The following is a 16820-nucleotide window of genomic DNA, read 5'->3' as shown; positions in this document are numbered from 1 at the left end:
GACGCCTTGGGGCAATGTGGCGTCAACTGACAACTGCTGATCCACACTAAATAGAATCACTCAATATGTTCCCCGAGCATGCGGGCGGCCAACCTTCGCGATATTGAGATCACTACTGGTATGTCAGTCAACACTTCCAATTCTATCTTGCATTTCTCTAATGATGAGATTATTCATAACGCAAATCAGTTGGGAGTGTCTCTGGGTAGTAACGACTTTGAAGTTTCTAAGTCCGTTAATGATCTTTTGGATCTCGAAGCGGAGCGCGCTTTAGATATGATTAGAAACCTAGCGGTTGTTAAACCCATGAACAATTCTGATGTACATGCTTTGGGGGTCAATGTGCTTGATAGCTTATGTGCGGATATGGCACCTTCTCTTCCTGATAACGAGGAGGAGGAATATGTTAATTCCCCAAGGGATTCCAGTATGGTTGCTTCCCAGGTGGTGAAGGAAATATGCCCTAGAGGCAATAATAAAGTGATTATTTATATTTCCTTATATCATGATAAATGTTTATTATTCATGCTAGAATTGTATTAACCGGAAATTTGATACATGTGTGGATACATAGACAAACAATGTGTCACTAGTATGCCTCTACTTGACTAGCTCGTTGAATCAAAGATGGTTAAGTTTCCTAACCATAGACATGAGTTATCATTTGATTAACGGGATCACATCATTAGAGAATGATGTGATTGACTTGACCCATTCCGTTAGCTTAGCACATGATCGTTTAGTATATTGCTATTGCTTTCTTCATGACTTATACATGTTCCTATGACTATGAGATTATGCAACTCCCGAATACCGGAGGATCACTTTGTGTGTCACCAAATGTTACAACGCAACTGGGTGATTATAAAGGTGCTCTACAGGTGTCTCCGACGGTACTTGTTGAGTTGGCATAGATCAAGATTAGGATTTGTCACTCCGATTGTCGGAGAGGTATCACTGGGCCCTCTCGGTAATTCACATCACTATATGCCTTGCAAGCATTGTAACTAGTGAGTTAGTTGCGGGATGATGCATTATGGAACGAGTAAAGAGACTTGTCGGTAACGAGATTGAACTAGGTATTGAGATACCGACGATCGAATCTCGGGCAAGTGACATACCGATGACAAAGGGAACAACGTATAGTGTTGTGCGGTTTGACCGATAAAGATCTTCGTAGAATATGTAGGAACCAATATGAGCATCCAGGTTCCGCTATTGGTTATTGACCGGAGATGAGTCTCGGTCATGTCTACATAGTTCTCGAACCCGTAGGGTCTGCACGCTTAACGTTCTGTGACGATGGGTATTATGAGTTTATGTGTTTTGATGTACCGAAGGTAGTTCGGAGTCCCGGATATGATCACGGACATGACGAGGAGTCTCGAAATGGTCGAGACATAAAGATCGATATATTGGATGACTATGTTTGGACTTCGGAAGGGTTCCGGGCAAAAACCGGAGTACCGGAGGGTTACCGGAACCCCCCGGGGAGTATAATGGGCCTATTGGGCCTTAGTGGGAGAAGAGGAGGGGCGGCCAGGGCAGTCGCGCCCCCCCTCCCCCTCCAGTCCGAATTGGACAAGGAGGGGGGGCGGCGCCCCCCTTTCCTTTCCCCCTCTCTCTCCTTCCAAGTCCTCTCCTACTCCTACTTGGAAGGGGGGAGTCCTACTCCCGGTGGGAGTAGGACTCCTCATGGGGCACGCCATAGGAGGCCGGGCCCCTCCCCCTCCTCCACCCCTTTATATACGGGGAGGGGGGCACCCCTTGGAGACACAACAATTGATCATTGATCTTTTAGCCGTGTGCGGTGCCCCCCTCCACCATAATCCACCTCGGTCATATCATAGCGGTGCTTAGGCGAAGCCCTGCGGCGGTAACTTCATCATCACCGTCTTCATGCCATCGTGCTGACGGAATTCTCCTGCGAAGCTCTACTGGATCGTGAGCTCGTGGGACATCACCGAGCTGAACGTGTGCAGATGGCGGAGGTGTCGTACGTTCGATACTAGGATCGGTCGGGCCGTGAAGACGTACGACTACATCAACCGCGTTGTCATAACGTTTCCGCTTACGGTCTACGAGGGTACGTGGACGACACTCTCCCCTCTCGTTGCTATGCATCACCATGATCTTGCGTGTGCGTAGGAATTTTTTCCAAATTACTGCGTTCCCCAACAGGTGGATGTGTACTCCGAGCTCGGTCGTGAGGACCGGGTAGAGGACCAAAACAAACCGAAGCGCAAGTGGAATCATAGGATTTATCCGGCGTCGACCGTGCGTAGAAGTGCTAGGATCCGAACCACTAAAAAATTTCATGATGAAATATGAAAGGAATTTTTTGGAATAGCAGAGGTCTTAAGGACTTGGCTAAAAGAAGATTTCTAGCCGATGCTTCTATAGATCACAAATTGGATTTTATTGCCCTTTCAAGAAACTGGAAGGGACAATTTCACCCCCAGTTCCTTAGTACTCTATCGGGAGGAGTTTACTTTTATTGGCATTGTCTACCTCCAAGAGGAAGATTCGGTGGGATTTTACTTGGGGTTAAATGCGACTCTTTGGAAGTTAGGAATGTGGTTATGGGAGACTTTGCGGTTAAGTTTCGGGTTCGGTCAAAGGCCGATGGATTTAATTGGGCTTTGGTGGCGGTACATGGTGCCGCGCAACCTGAACTCAAACCCGACTTTTTGGCGGATTTAGTCCGAATTTGTGGCAACGAGCAGCTCCCAATTCTGATTGGGGTGACTTTAACATTATCCGTAGATGGGAGGAAAAAAACAATGATAACTTTGACGGCAGATGGTCGTTTATGTTTAACACAATTATTGAAAGCTTAGACATTCGAGAGATTGAGCTTTCTGGTAGAAAGTTCACTTGGGCTAACACATTACCGGTCCCAACTTTTGAGAAGCCGGATCGGGTCCTTGCGAGCGTTGAATGGGAACAGAAGTTTCCCCTAGTGACGGTCCAAGCGCTCTCTTGCGCAATCTCCGATCATACCCCATTGTTGGTGGAGTCGGGAGAGGCCACACATGTGGGGAACAAGAGTTCGCTCTCTTTCGAATCAGCATGGTTTGAAAGAGAAGGGTTTCTGGATCTAATAGCAAGAGAATGGGCTAAAGATTCAGGAGGGAGAACGGATGTTGAGCGTTGGCAAAATAAAATCAGGCATCTAAGGCAGTTCTTGCGGGGTTGGGCTAAACATCTGAGTGGGATTTATAAGGATGAGAAAGAAAGGCTCCTTTTGCTTATTCAATCCCTAGATTTAAAAGCTGAGTCCTCCATCTTAGATAATAGCGAGCTGGAAACTAAAGTGGAGGCGGAGTTAAGATTGAAAGAACTGCTCCGTGAGGAGGAATTGAAATGGGCACTGCGAGCTAAAGCGCGCAAAATCGTCCAAGGGGATGATAACACACAATTCTTCCACATGATTGCGAATGGCAAGCACCGAAAGAAGAGGATCTTTCAACTTGAGCAAGATGAGGGAACGATTTTAGGGCAGGAGAACCTAAAGGCATATATCACTAATTACTACAAGCAGCTGTCTGGGCCTCCGGAGGACAATTTTGTTTCTTTGGATGAGTCAAGGGTTGAGGATGTTCCTCAGCTCGCAGTTGATGAGAATGATATTTTGAGTGCCCCATTTTCGGAGAAAGAGGTGTTTGAAGCAATTTCCCAAATGAAAAATAATAAAGCTCCAGGACCGGATGGTTTTCCGGCGGAGTTTTATAAAAAGTGTTGGCACATCATTAAGGGGGACTTGCTTCCGATGTTCCAGGACCTTTTCCTGGGTCAGTTGCAGCTGTTTCACTTGAATTTCGGTACTATCACTTTGCTTCCTAAGAAAACAGAGGCTGTGAGGATTGAGCAATTTAGGCCGACCTGTCTTCTTAATGTTAGCTTTAAAATCTTCACCAAAGTTGGGACTAATAGGCTTACTCAGATTGCACATTCCATGGTGCAGCCGTTCCAATCTGCTTTCATGCCGGACAGAAACATCCTAGAAGGGGTTGTGGTTCTGCATGAAACACTCCATGAAATCCACACGAAAAAACTAGATGGGGTGGTTTTCAAAGTGGATTTTGAGAAAGCGTACGACAAGGTAAAGTGGCCATTTCTTCAGCAGGCTTTGCTTATGAAAGGATTTGATCAGGCCTAGAGAGACCAGGTGGATTCGTTCACGCAAAAAGAGTGTTGGAATCAGGGTTAATGATGTCATAGGTCATTATTTCCAAACACACAAGGGTTTGCGACATGGAGATCCGATGTCGCCGATTCTGTTTAACATTGTCGTTGACATGTTGACAATCCTAATAGGAAGGGCCAAGGATGATGGTCAGGTAGGTAGCCTAGCCCCGCATTTAGTTGAAGGGGGAGTATCTATCCTACAGTACGCTGATGATACTATCATCTTCATGGAGCACGATTTGGCTAAAGCTAGAAACATGAAGCTGGTTTTATGCTTGTTCGAACAATTGTCGGGGTTGAAGATCAACTTCCACAAAAGTGAATTGTTCTGCTTTGGAAGAGCCAAAGAAGAACAACAAGCTTACAAAAAAATATTCGGGTGCGAATTGGGATCGCTACCCTTCACGTATTTGGGTATACCAATCCACCATCGCAAGCTTTCTAACAAAGAATGGAAGTGCATTGAAGATCGATTTGAGAAAAAACTTAGTTGATGGAAGGGTAAACTTATGTCATACGGATGATGATTGATTTTGATTCACTCGGTTCTCACAAGTATGTCTATGTTTTTATTGTCTTTTTTCGAAGTACCAGTTGAAGTACGGAAAAGGCTAGACTTCTATCGATCGCGCTTCTTCTGGCAGAGCGATGAGTTAAAAAGAAAATACAGACTCGCTAAGTGGGATATCATTTGTAGGCCGAAAGACCAAGGGGGTCTAGGCATTGAAAATTTAGAGGTGAAGAACAAATGTTTTCTCAGCAAATGGTTGTATAAGTTATCTGTAGAGACGGATGACACGTGGGCATAGATTCTTCGTAATAAGTACCTACAGTCCAAAACCTTGTCCCAGGTGACGGTAAGACCGACTGACTCGCCTTTTTGGAAGGGACTCATGCGAGTGAAAGCAGCATTTTTCAATAGGACACAATTTGTAGTTGGAAATGGTACTTCCACAAGATTCTGGGAGGATACATGGCTAGGGGAGACGCCCCTTACCATCCAATATCCTTCTCTTTATAATATTGTTTGGCGAAGAGATGCGTACGTTGCAACAGTACTACAGTCAAATCCTCTAAATATTCAATTCAGGAGGACGCTAGTGGGAAACCGTTGGTAAACTTGGCTCCATCTTGTGAGAAGATTGATGGACGTCCAACTTTCTCAACAGCCAGATCAGCTACGCTGGAAACTAGCTAAGAATGGGGAGTTTTCAGTTAAATCCATGTATTTGGATATTATCAACACTAGCTTTATTCCTAGTTCGGAACATGTTTGGAAAGTCAAAGGGCCTTTAAAAATCAAAGTGTTTATGTGGTTTGTCCACAAACAGGTTATCTTAACTAAAGACAATTTGGCGAAGCGAAACTGAACGGGCTCTAAAAGAAGTAGTTTTTGTGATAGTGATGAATCAATCAGACACCTCTTTCTTAATTGCCCTTTGGCAAAGATTTTTTGGAGGTCGGTCCACATAGTGTTTAATATAACTCCTCCGAATTCCATCAATATGTTATTTGGGACGTGGCTAGATGGGATTGACGTAGTAATAGCGAGACATATCCGTGTAGGAGCATGTGCTTTACTATGGGCAATTTGGAACTGCATAAATGATTTGATTTTTAACAGAACAACAAATATTCACTTCTTGCAGGTTATCTTCAGGGCCACTACGTTTGTCCGTATGTGATCGCTATTCACTCCGACGGAGGTCAGGGAGCATTTGGTTACTGGATCTATCCGATGGGAGACGGTAGCGCGGACTATCTTCAATCGGTTTGGATGGCGGTCATGTAATAGGATAGGTGTTTAGTTTCCTATATGTCTCTTGCCTGCCGGTTGTGGCTGTCCTGCTTTTGCGTTCATGCTCTTTGTTGAGCACCTGTTTCTTTTGTTTGGGACTACGAGACTTTTGTCGAAACTTTTGCTTTTTAATAATATGGCCGTATGCATCTTTCTGATGCAGAGGCCGGGGCAAACCCCCTTTTCAAAAATAAAAAAATATGTTCCCCGAGCGTTCTATATGTTTAGTCTAGTTGAAAACACAGGACGAGTCGATGTGTTGTCGATCTTCTTGGTATCGTATAATAGTTTGATTATCGAACTGTTGCTCTTAGCTCTGCTTTGCCACTGGAAACACTGCCATTCCTATGGCACCCTGCCACCAAGCTCTGAAGACTAAAAACACAAGACCAACTGTTCTTGAGTTGCAAAGTGGGCAAGAGTCAGATACGACCGACTGGCGACTCACTTGGAATTTTTCTCTTTTTTTTGACAATCAATGACTCACTTGGATATTATTATTTTTTGACAATCAACGATTCATTTGGATATATTGAAGAAATGTTGCTACTTTTTGGAGATCCACGGCATTGAGTTCCATCACCTTCGATGTTTATAAAAGCGATCTCAATAATTAACATTTGAATTCGACACGATTTATATCATGAAAACAGACAGTGATGGTTAGTGTTTTTTTTTTGTGTGAGTGATAATTAGCCGCGATTAAGTCCATGCCAGTGATGGCCCAATGTTCTTACATTCCATTGCGTCTTTAGAGCATTTACAGCCGCGCACGCCAAACCCTCCTCAAACGCCCAGGCGGCCTGCCCGGTCTGACCGGCCACGAAATTTCGATCCAGGCAGACGCCTTAAATTGGCCTGAAACGCACAAGCCGAGAGGCACCCCTCATATCCAGCCCAAATATGGGGCGGATACGGGGGCGCCCAGGCGCGCCCGCCACGTCGGACCCGGCCCACGCTGGCCCATCCGACCCCACATATATTCATCCCCATCCACTCACAGGACCTAACCCTAGCCACGTCACACTCCTCTCGACTCCACTCCCTCCGCTACTCAAGCTCACCTCTGGCGATTTCCGGCCGTCTTTGGCATGGCCGGCGGCAGATCCGAATCCTTCACCTCTAGATCCATCGACCCCGAGCTCATCCCACGCACCCCCGAGGAGGAGCTGGCCGACCGGCTTGCGCTCTCCGCTCTCGGGAGGAGGCCCATGCCCGACAGTGCTTGGATTCCTTCCGTCGGGAATCCATTGCGTCCGCCCAAATGGCGCACGGATCCGACGCTGCCTCGCTGGAGGCGGTGTGGTCTCCGTTGGCGCGTCGAGCATCGGGACGCGCCATGGACCTCGTCCGACGAGAACATCGTTGCGTTGCATGTAATAATATCGATTTGAGGTTTCTAATTTGATATATCCAGATGTGGAATGCATTATTTGAGACGTGACCGATCGCTGTCCGTGGACGCGTTTGAGGGGTCGGATTTGCTCATCGCGGCTGTAGATGATCTTAGGGTGTTGTTTTTTTAGTTTCAACGCCCAATAATGACCCAAGGAACAGGCCATGTAGCGTCGAAACGATCGCCAACAAAATAAAAGAATTGGAGATGGGAGGTATCGATCCCCCTGCCTCTTAAATGCTCTACCATTTGAGCTAGTACATCCCCTTCTGTTTTTCATTAACATTAGTTGTCCTAATTAATTAATACTGCTAATTAACTGTGCTTGAGGATCAATGTCCCGCTCCATCATAGTACACAAGTAGAAAAACAACTTGCGCCGTGGTCTGGGGGACCTTTTTTTTTTGAACTTTTTTTTGAAATAAAGCAAAAACAGCCCGCCCACTGGGCCGGCGCGGCCTGCATACGACTAGAAACCCAACCTCTAGTTGGGCCAGGATGCAGGCCCGTACGGCCCAGTAGGCCCCACAGGGCAGAAGACTTGCAATAGGCCCACAAAGGCCTGCTTAGAGAGGAGCTCGACATGGTAGCCGCGGCGGGGCTTATAAACCGGTGCGAGCTCCTCTCAACTAGCGAGGTGGGACTAAATATTGTGCACTGCGGGTGGCAGTGCAGCCCTTTAGTACCGGTTGGCCTCCTTAGTACCGATTCGTGGCACAAACCGGTACTAATGAGCGCCGCCCGCCTAGCCGTTGGAACCGGCACTAATGATCATATTAGTGCCGGTTCAATTATAAACCGGAACTAATGAGCTTCACATTAGGCCTTTTTCTACTAGTGGTATGATGCAAGCGCGACACATGGCTGAATTAGCAAAGTCGATCGATAATCTATAGGGGTAACTAATTAATTAAGTATACTAAAATCTTTTCATTGAGCTAATGAGCTGTACCTAATACTGTACAATGAAGTAGCTGTGCTAAGCTAGCTGCCAAAGACTTTTTTATTAACTCAGAATGTTACGTCAAGCAAATAGCTGCCAAAGACTTGGGTCATCTTCTCTTTTGTTTGCTTGCCACCACCAACAACAAGAGCTAGAAGCTGTGATGGATAGCGACTAGTATCCTGTTTGTCTACATTCATCTGTAAGATTAGCCAAGCTGTTCAAACGAGACACATTCCTTGATGTCTTTGTGTTGTCAACACGTTCTAAACATTTTTCTCGCGTCTCGGTGTGACCTACATAATACATACTCTATTTAGTGTCTAGATCTACACGATGAACCGTTGCACCGTATGATTAGCTCGGCGGCGCCAAGTCTCGTTCATGTAAGGGTTGCACTGAAGGTATACCATGTCACGCCGTTGGAGCTAAATTAGCATGTGCTAGCAGCTGCTTGCACAAAGCACCAGGGTGTGGAGGATGGCCCCTCGGTGTAGACCACAAATTACACAGGCAATGTGTGGCCAGGCGGTGCCGGAGTCAAAGATGGCGAGGTTGTTGACGTGGGAGATAGAGTAGACGGAGATGGCTCAGGCGAACGCACCAGATGCACATGACGCGGTCGACATCGAGGGTGCCCGTACACATAAAAGTAGTTGCCGCTCCACTGTAAAACTGTAAAGTACATCACATATAGAACAGCAGGTTAATTAGGCTGCTTGCTAGTTGACAATGGAATATTTCAGTTTATTCACGAGGTAACAGCAGGATCTAGTGTATTGAAATCTTTCGGACGAAATCAAAGCATGGGAAATAATTCCATTCAGACAGATACAATACGTACCAGCATCGGTCACGGATTCCTGTACACGGAACAGAATACAACTTTGAACTTGAGAATATATTATGAGATACTCCTTCCATTCCCTTATACTACAAGGCAACAAACAAACTCAAATTACAGATATCAAGATAAAATTTAATGACTCCTTTGCAAGTCAACTTTTCTTTTCGTTAACCGGGATCATTAATACACCACAAGCATGCAACGAATGAATGGGAAGGAAGTGAGTTAGTGTCATTATGACTACATGCATGTAAGTATTAAAAAATTATTAGTATGAGAAAACATCATTAATTTTTATTTTTGCCTGTTGGTGGCCTTGTATTGATGCAAAATGTAGTTTTGATAGTGGCCTTGTATAAGGGAATGGAGGGAGTAGCTCTTCCTACTGCAGGCACTGACTATAGATGAAAAGAACTCAAATTAAGGCAGTGATTTCATCGGAAAGCACAAGAAATGATGTCACGTATCGGTAAGGCTTACCTTCATTTGCTTCATGGTGGATTGGCCCAATTCGGAGAGCTTGGTGTCGGCCTCAGATTACTCCAGTGACGTGAGCACATGCCCTACGTACCAGAGTCGAAGATGGCGAGGTTGGCGTAAGAGTTGGGACTGCAGGGAGTAGCAGTAGCAGAGCACACAGCTAGCGGGCCGGCGGGCACACCAGAGGCAGATTATCAGGTTGGTATTCATGGAGCAAGTGCCATGCCATGCCAGCACAAGTCACACCGTGGAGCGCAGCATACCGGCTCAAGGGCTGCGGGAAGCGCGTCGTGGGGGAGTGGGACGCCATGGCTTTGGTGCGTGTCGTCGGCACTGAGGAATTGTTGTACGCACATACAAGTGTTTGCCACTCCGCTGAAAAGTACATACAGGACAGGTTAGGTTGTTAGTAGCTAGCAGCAGAAAGATTCAATTTACAGGATTTGGCATATTGAATCGAAATCAATGCAGAGGAAGTTAATTATGTGAAAACAGGTACGACGTACCAGCATCGATCAAGGAGTCCTGGACGCAGAATATGATACCACCAATCTAAGCTTAAGAGCATATGTTTGGATAGCTATTCCTCCTTATGAACTAACAAAAACAAGGAACTGGATTAATAAAAGCAATGATGATTTCATGGGGAGTAGAGAAACATAGGAGTATAGCAAAGCACTTTGTTTTGCTTCACGAAGAATAGATGAATTCTCTCCATGAATAAGATTATGCTACCTATCGCCCGGAGCATCCATGCATGAATAAATAATGATAACACCTTGAATCATGACTTCTTTCAGGTTTGGCTTTGCACTTTAATTAGCAGAAAACCTGGACAGTTGCACCAAGTTGACAAGTCAATGTGATGCAAACCCCATAAGCCAGCATATAGAACATGGGATTGCCACTTTTGACTCACAGAACTGACAACTAACCTTTCTGGGGTTCCTGCTTGGAAAAATCTTCCTTTGCTATCATTATTTGGATGGAAGAACTGTCCCGAATGCAGATTATTTGCCAACTGACAGAGCCCTTGCAATTGTTCCGCGGAATCTGAATAATCGCACTTCATGAGTTAACTGCAGAATTGAATATACTGAAATCTATCATAAGCATATAAAATCATTATGTCAAAACAGATATGCAGCGGCATTTGTCCCCCGAGTCCTGAACACAGAATAGGATACCATGTCTTAAGCTTCATCATATATTTTTGGATACTTGTTCGACCAATAAGTGCATGAATGAATTGGCAAATGGACAATGGATGTCGACTACAGAACCTACAGCGTTCCATAATGTGGAAGTTAGGATCATATTCCAAACTTTAATAAACATTACAATCGCCTAATATTATGTGACACGACAAAGATAAGATGGTGCGGCATACCTCCTTTTTTTACTTGATATTACAAAAGGACCGATGAAGAACAAATGCCACATAGTGTTTATCAGAAACATATATACCTACACGTTCAGGATGTTCCTGTGAGAAGGAACATCATAATCAGAACATTATTCTGTAGAAATAAAAGCTCACAACATTGGAAGGCTTTGTACGAAGATAGGCTCTTACCTCCTTTTTTATTTGATATTGTTACAACATTGGGATTGTCAGAAAGCTACCATCAGAAGTGTTGGTTCTCTCTAGACGAGGCACAATTTACAGAACGAAATCATGCTACCAACAGAAGGGTTAAACCTGCTGTCAAATGCTCCAATTATTCGGGTCTGCTGAAACTTCTGAAAAAGAAAGATTGCATAATGAATTGCCATGATATTCCAGCTAGCAAATTCCTACTTGATAATATTGCCCGAAAGTGAAATCGTGTAGCTGCAACATCGAAACTGTAATATATCGTTGCAGAAATAAGTGTAATATAGTAAGAGAGACAGAGAGACATATTTACCAGGGCCAGGGGCGACCAGATCATCCCCATTCCCCCGTGTGGCCGTCATCGTTTCACTCCACCACGCCCTCGCGCCCCACCGGCGGCGATGGTCGAGAGGGAGAAAGAGAGAGAGAGAGAGGGAGGGGCAGGGAAACCCCAAGATTCAAGAGGGAGCGGCGAGGATACGTCAATGACTCTGCAGTTGAAACATGTTAGCCTCTGAGATCTAGTAAGAAGCAAAGGCAGGCATATGGGAGAGGCATCACCTCAAATTAAAACTGGGGGTGCATCACGTACCCAATATTTGTACATAAAACCACGGGTCTGTTTCTTCCAATCTTCTGGTTTGCTCAGTTACCTCGGCCTCGGGTACACTGGAATTGAAACATGTTAGTCTGTAGGCCTCAGAAGCTAGTCATATGGGGAGGCATCACCTCAAATTAAGACTGAGGGTGCATCACGTACCCAATATTTTTACAGAAAACCACAGGTCCCTTTCTTTCAATTTCTTGGCTTGCTCAGTTACCTCAGGACTGCACAAGTTTACTTCTAGCTTTTCCAGTGAAGCGGGAAGGCCCTCCTTGGGCGGCAGGCATTGGATTTTCCTACAACCGTGGATCACTAGTGTCTTTAGATAAGAAAGGAGACGTAACACTTGAGGGAGGGACTGCAGATTTTTGCAAACTCGAAATTCAAGATGTTTGAGGGAGGTGAGAAGCTGAAGTGCTTTCTCTTGCTCTTCCGTGAAGGTTGTCGCCCCCTGATCATGACTGAACACCAATGTGTGGAGGGTAGCGGCAAGGTGGCTACAGATGGGACCAGTAAGCACTGCCGAGATACAATCCACCACAAATTTTTCCAGCTGGAATGAACCCACATGCATTAACTTGCTCCTTGCAATCTCTGACAGCAAATCCCCTGCTATAGTCATGTTCTCCTGTTCATCATTCATAGCACATACATCCAACGTCTTGAGGTTGACTGTGATGTGCGGATTGAACCCATCCATCGTCAATTTTCTACAATTTTCCAAGCCCAGACTGGTGAGAGACGTGAGGTTTGAGAGCAAACCCATTGATTGCATGCTTGCCTCTACGAAAATATTAAGTTCCGTAAGAGAAGCAGGGAAAGGCTTGATGGCATGAGCTCCTCCACCTACTTCTCCTTTGGGCAATCGAGAGAACAACTTCCCACAACTGTTTCCTTCAAATGATTGGAGCATTCTGAGGTCCGCGAGTCCTCCATCCTCCATTCTCAAAAGTTCAAGGCTCCTACAACTTAAGATGCGAAGTTTGGAAAGAGCTGGGAAACACTTCAACACCTTTGAAAACATTTCTCCAGTAATACATAATTCATCTATGTCAAGATTCTGAACTGAATGGAGGACAACACTGTCATCCAATTCTGCAGAAAATATGTCGTCGCATTTCTCTAAATGTATACTTCTCAACGAATTCAGATTTTGGAGGTCTGAAAACAAAATATGTGACACACCCATAATTTTCATAACCTCTACTTTATCCATATTGTGGAAGGACAAAGCACCGGCATACCCTCGGATAGCTAATTCCTTTCCTGTATACAACAACCCTGAGCTAGCATTGCTCACAGAGATATCTCTCAGTGTGTTGTTGTGAGGCATCGGAGGAAAGTGAGAAAGTTCAGGGCAGTTAAAAATGCAAAAACTATACAGGTTAGTAAAACAGTCAGGGCACTCCAAGAAGGGAAACCGCGTGAGAAGGGGACAACCTCCAAGCTTGATCCTTTCAAGCCTTGAAAACAAGTGGCTATTAGGTTCCCCGACCCACTCCACAAGTTTTGGCATATTCGTAAACTCAAGTGTCTTCAGGTGCATGAAGCTTCTTTCTGTAACACCACTAAAGCCAGGCCCGAACACACTCATCCCAACAATATTTTTGAAAGTGAGACTGCCGAGGTGTCTCAGCTGCTCAAAAGCTGGAAGAGGACACCATGAAAGACCCTCCAGATGAAGAGACTCCAACCTTTCTGTGCTAATATCACCACACAACCATCGAGGACAAGGAACAGCACCAGGATTTATAATGCCAAGCACCCTCAGATTAGGGTGTGGTTGAAGACCATCAAGAACATCATCATTCACAGTCTGGTGCTTTGTACCCCATACTAATCTCAACTCTTTCAGATTTCTTTTGTTCCTCAGTCTGGCTTCACTAGCTTCTCCCTTGGATGCCACAGTTTCAAGATTACATATAGTGAGTTTACCCTCAAGCTCTCTCAACTCCCCCAGCTCTTTCAGTTCAAATCCAACACCCTCTTTCTTAACATTGAACTCTTTTAGCTCATGTAAACACTTCATCTTTCCAACCTCAGGAATATGGGAATGGAGTTCTTTGGAAGAAAGAAAATGTCGTAAATTCACAAGGCGGCTAATGTCTTTAGGCAACTTGTTACTACCACTCCAGCCATTCAGGTCCAGGAATTTCAGGTGGTAAAATCTAGACAATGTGCTAGGTAAAGTCATTTCTTTTAAGTGACTGGGTGATCTAATTTTAAGGAATTGGAGGTGGAAAAGGTTTGAAAAATAGCTTGGCAAAAATTTGGGAGTGTTCATTGCTATAATTAGAACCCGGAGACCCTTTATTTCTTCAAATGTATCTTTTAAAATATTAGCCATTGTTGCACCATGTAATCCAAAAATCATCAAAGAACGCAAACTTGCAACGTCTATCATGCGCTTCAGTTTACCTATCTCCTCCCCAAAACATTCATCATATATATTCTTCGTGGTGATCGACAGGTGTTTAACAGATCGTGGGATATCATCAGAACTAAAACTTAAACTGCTTATATTCACACATTCTTGTGATGAAACACTCCGGGATAGTTCATGCAATAAATCATGCATCACATAGTATTGATTACCAGACCTATCAACTCCCTTTATGAGAAAACCATTGTCCACTAGTTCTTCTAAGTACTTATTATTGTCTTGGCAACTAGAGTCTAAGATACCTATTGCGCTCCAAAAGCTAGTAATTTCCAAATTATAGAACCTATAATCTTCAGGGAAGAGGGCACAATACGAAAAACATTTTTTTAGAAGGAAAGGAAGGTAATCATAGCTGATTTTCAGCGAAGGCATAATATCATCATTGTTTTTTGCATTTTTCCACTCATTCCTTTCAAGAACTCCTATCCAATATTCCCGAGAAAGGTTTTTCCTCAACAATCGACCAACCGTATTGGCTGCTAGTGGTGAACCCTTTAGTTTCTTTGCAATATCTCTTGCAATATCAATTAAGTCATCTTCATAATGCTCAGGTTTGCTATGTCCAAATATACATGTTTCAAAGAATTTCAAGAAGTCATTAGGCTCCAAACCATGCAGTTCTACTGGATCCGTTGTTTTCACCAATTGAGCTATAGATGGAAACCGAGTTGTGACGAGAACCATGCTACCCTTGGTTTCCCCCTTTTTGAATGGAGCTAATATGTTCTTCCAATCGGCTTCACTACTGAATTTCCATATATCATCCAAGACAATTAAAAACCTTTTGGACTTCAGTCGCTCGGCAATGGATTTTTGAAGCTGATCTAAATTGGCAGTCTCGACAGTACACTTGTGTTCTTCTTTTTCAATTGCAGGTATGCATCTAAGGATCTGTCGGGTGAGGTTGAGCACATCAAAATCAGTTGAGACACACACCCAGACCCTGACAGTGAACTGCTCCTCAACCCTTTTATCATTATACAAGTGTTGGGTGAAGGTTGTCTTTCCCATACCCCCAGGGCCGACAAAAGGCAGAATAGAAAGGGTTTCATCAAGATATGTGCTACCAGTGAGCGCACTTACAGTTTGCTCAAAGATGGCTCTCCTTCCGTATAATTTATCTTGTGAAACTACTGAACCTGTGGGAGGCCTTTTTAGGGTGCCAGTTGTGCTTGCTGCGGTGCTACTATGGTTTTCAATTTTGAGCAAGTTAGACACAGGTCCACATATGGAGTTCATTTCCTCCATTACTGACTTGATTTTGTTGGACATGGCTACTCTATCAAAAAACAACTTATCAACATGGCCGCCATCATGGCCACTACCAGACTTGGTTGCTTTGTCTGGGTTACTGATGACAGCAGCAGCAGAAGGAACTTCGGCTTGAGTACGCGAGCAAGAAAAGCATGGAAGCCAGTTACCGATGGTATGGCGAGCAGCATGGCGACCATGGAGAGCATGACCACGAAGACCATCACCCAGCTCAGGGGCGGCCTCCTGGGTGCCGTCCAACTGGTCCTGGATCATGAAGTAGTGGAGCTCGTCCAGGGCGTCTTCAGCCTCATCGGCCTTCTTGCTCAGGTCCTCCAGCAAGCTCTGCAAGCCAGGGTTGCTGCTCACATCCGTGTCCTGCGCTGCGTGCAGCAACCCTTGCATGTACTTGAGCTTGGTTTTGATCTGCTCGGAGTTGAGGCCGAGCTCAGAGCTGGCCACGTACGCGGCCACCAACTCATCAGAGAGCTTAGTCAGCACCTTGCCGACAAGCCAGTTCGCCGCACCGATAGCGGCCTCCATGTCCGCCGACGTTTGGGATTGTCCCGAGCGCTAGCTGGCTGAGATGTTTATGTGTGGTGAGAGTTCTGTGGAAGTACTAGTATAAAAGACGGTATGGTGAAGCCATATGCATGCATTTGGGAAGAGGCCTTGATGGCTCGTTTTATAGCTAAGCAGGTTCTATTTGATCAGGTCTCCTGCAATAAAATAACAAAAAGGAAAGCCATCTCATTTGTGTCTCGCTCGAATAATTCTAGACCTGGCAACCAAGAAGTCGCTCTCTAAATCGGCTCAGGTGGGGTGCAGCGAACAAAAGGGCAAGGGTTTGCTGTGTCACTTGAACTAAGAACTGAGAACGGGGATGATGGATTATGATTCATCGCTGACGACAATGCAAATACGTCAGTGCTACCGTCGCTTGTTTCATATCCGTGCACTCATCTCAGTGAGGAGTCATTTCATTATACATTCGATCTGAACATAGTGGAGCTCTAACTTACCAACAGCTACCTTTGTGGTTGGCGCCATTATTCGGTCATGACTCTGCTTCATTAAGAAATTGGTGGATGGATGAGCTCCACTAAGTTTATTTATTTAGATCTAAAAAAACATATGAGTGCATCCGTCACCACCTCACTGATTGAGGGGGATCCGATTCGATTCTGCCCACCACCGTCTGTCCGATCAATTCAGGAAGAATTCTTGTTTATCTGGTAGCATGCTTCACACATTTCTGCTAGCTAGTCAA

The 16820-nt window shown here is 44.8% G+C and overlaps 1 protein-coding gene across 18 annotated transcripts; it reads right to left on the bottom strand.

The window, feature by feature from the left end:
* Positions 1-8374: 8374 nt before the first annotated feature.
* LOC123146320 (putative disease resistance protein RGA4) lies at positions 8375-16187 on the bottom strand. Of its 18 annotated transcripts, none has more exons than XM_044565957.1 (13): positions 12013-16187; positions 11845-11921; positions 11566-11743; positions 11232-11398; positions 11046-11141; positions 10843-10938; positions 10591-10708; positions 10335-10486; positions 10162-10252; positions 9919-10030; positions 9656-9815; positions 9173-9261; positions 8375-9003 (listed from the first exon to the last, which is right to left on the bottom strand). In XM_044565957.1, the coding sequence occupies exons 1-2, from the start codon at positions 16091-16093 to the stop codon at positions 11902-11904; spliced, it is 4101 nt and encodes a 1366-aa protein (XP_044421892.1). In that variant the 5' UTR covers positions 16094-16187; the 3' UTR covers positions 8375-9003; positions 9173-9261; positions 9656-9815; positions 9919-10030; positions 10162-10252; positions 10335-10486; positions 10591-10708; positions 10843-10938; positions 11046-11141; positions 11232-11398; positions 11566-11743; positions 11845-11901. The 18 variants fall into 18 exon arrangements, with proteins under 18 accessions (XP_044421892.1, XP_044421887.1, XP_044421888.1 ...); XM_044565952.1 differs by having other exon boundaries at positions 10391-10486; XM_044565953.1 differs by having other exon boundaries at positions 9656-10030; positions 10391-10486; positions 11814-11921.
* Between the last annotated feature and the right edge of the window lie 633 nt (positions 16188-16820).

The sequence above is a fragment of the Triticum aestivum genome, chromosome 6D (assembly GCF_018294505.1).
Source record: "Triticum aestivum cultivar Chinese Spring chromosome 6D, IWGSC CS RefSeq v2.1, whole genome shotgun sequence".
NCBI lineage: Eukaryota > Viridiplantae > Streptophyta > Magnoliopsida > Poales > Poaceae > Triticum > Triticum aestivum.
This window is presented reverse-complemented; position numbering and strand designations above follow the sequence as displayed.

Bases quoted from the DNA above. Each gene is read 5' to 3' on its own strand.
- LOC123146320 (XM_044565953.1), bottom strand. From the start codon at position 16,093: ATGGAGGCCGCTATCGGTGCGGCGAACTGGCTTGTCGGCAAGGTGCTG. The intron at 11,922-12,012 runs GTACGTGATGCA...TTTCAATTCCAG, and splicing joins GTTTTCTGTAAAAATATTGG to TGTACCCGAGGCCGAGGTAA.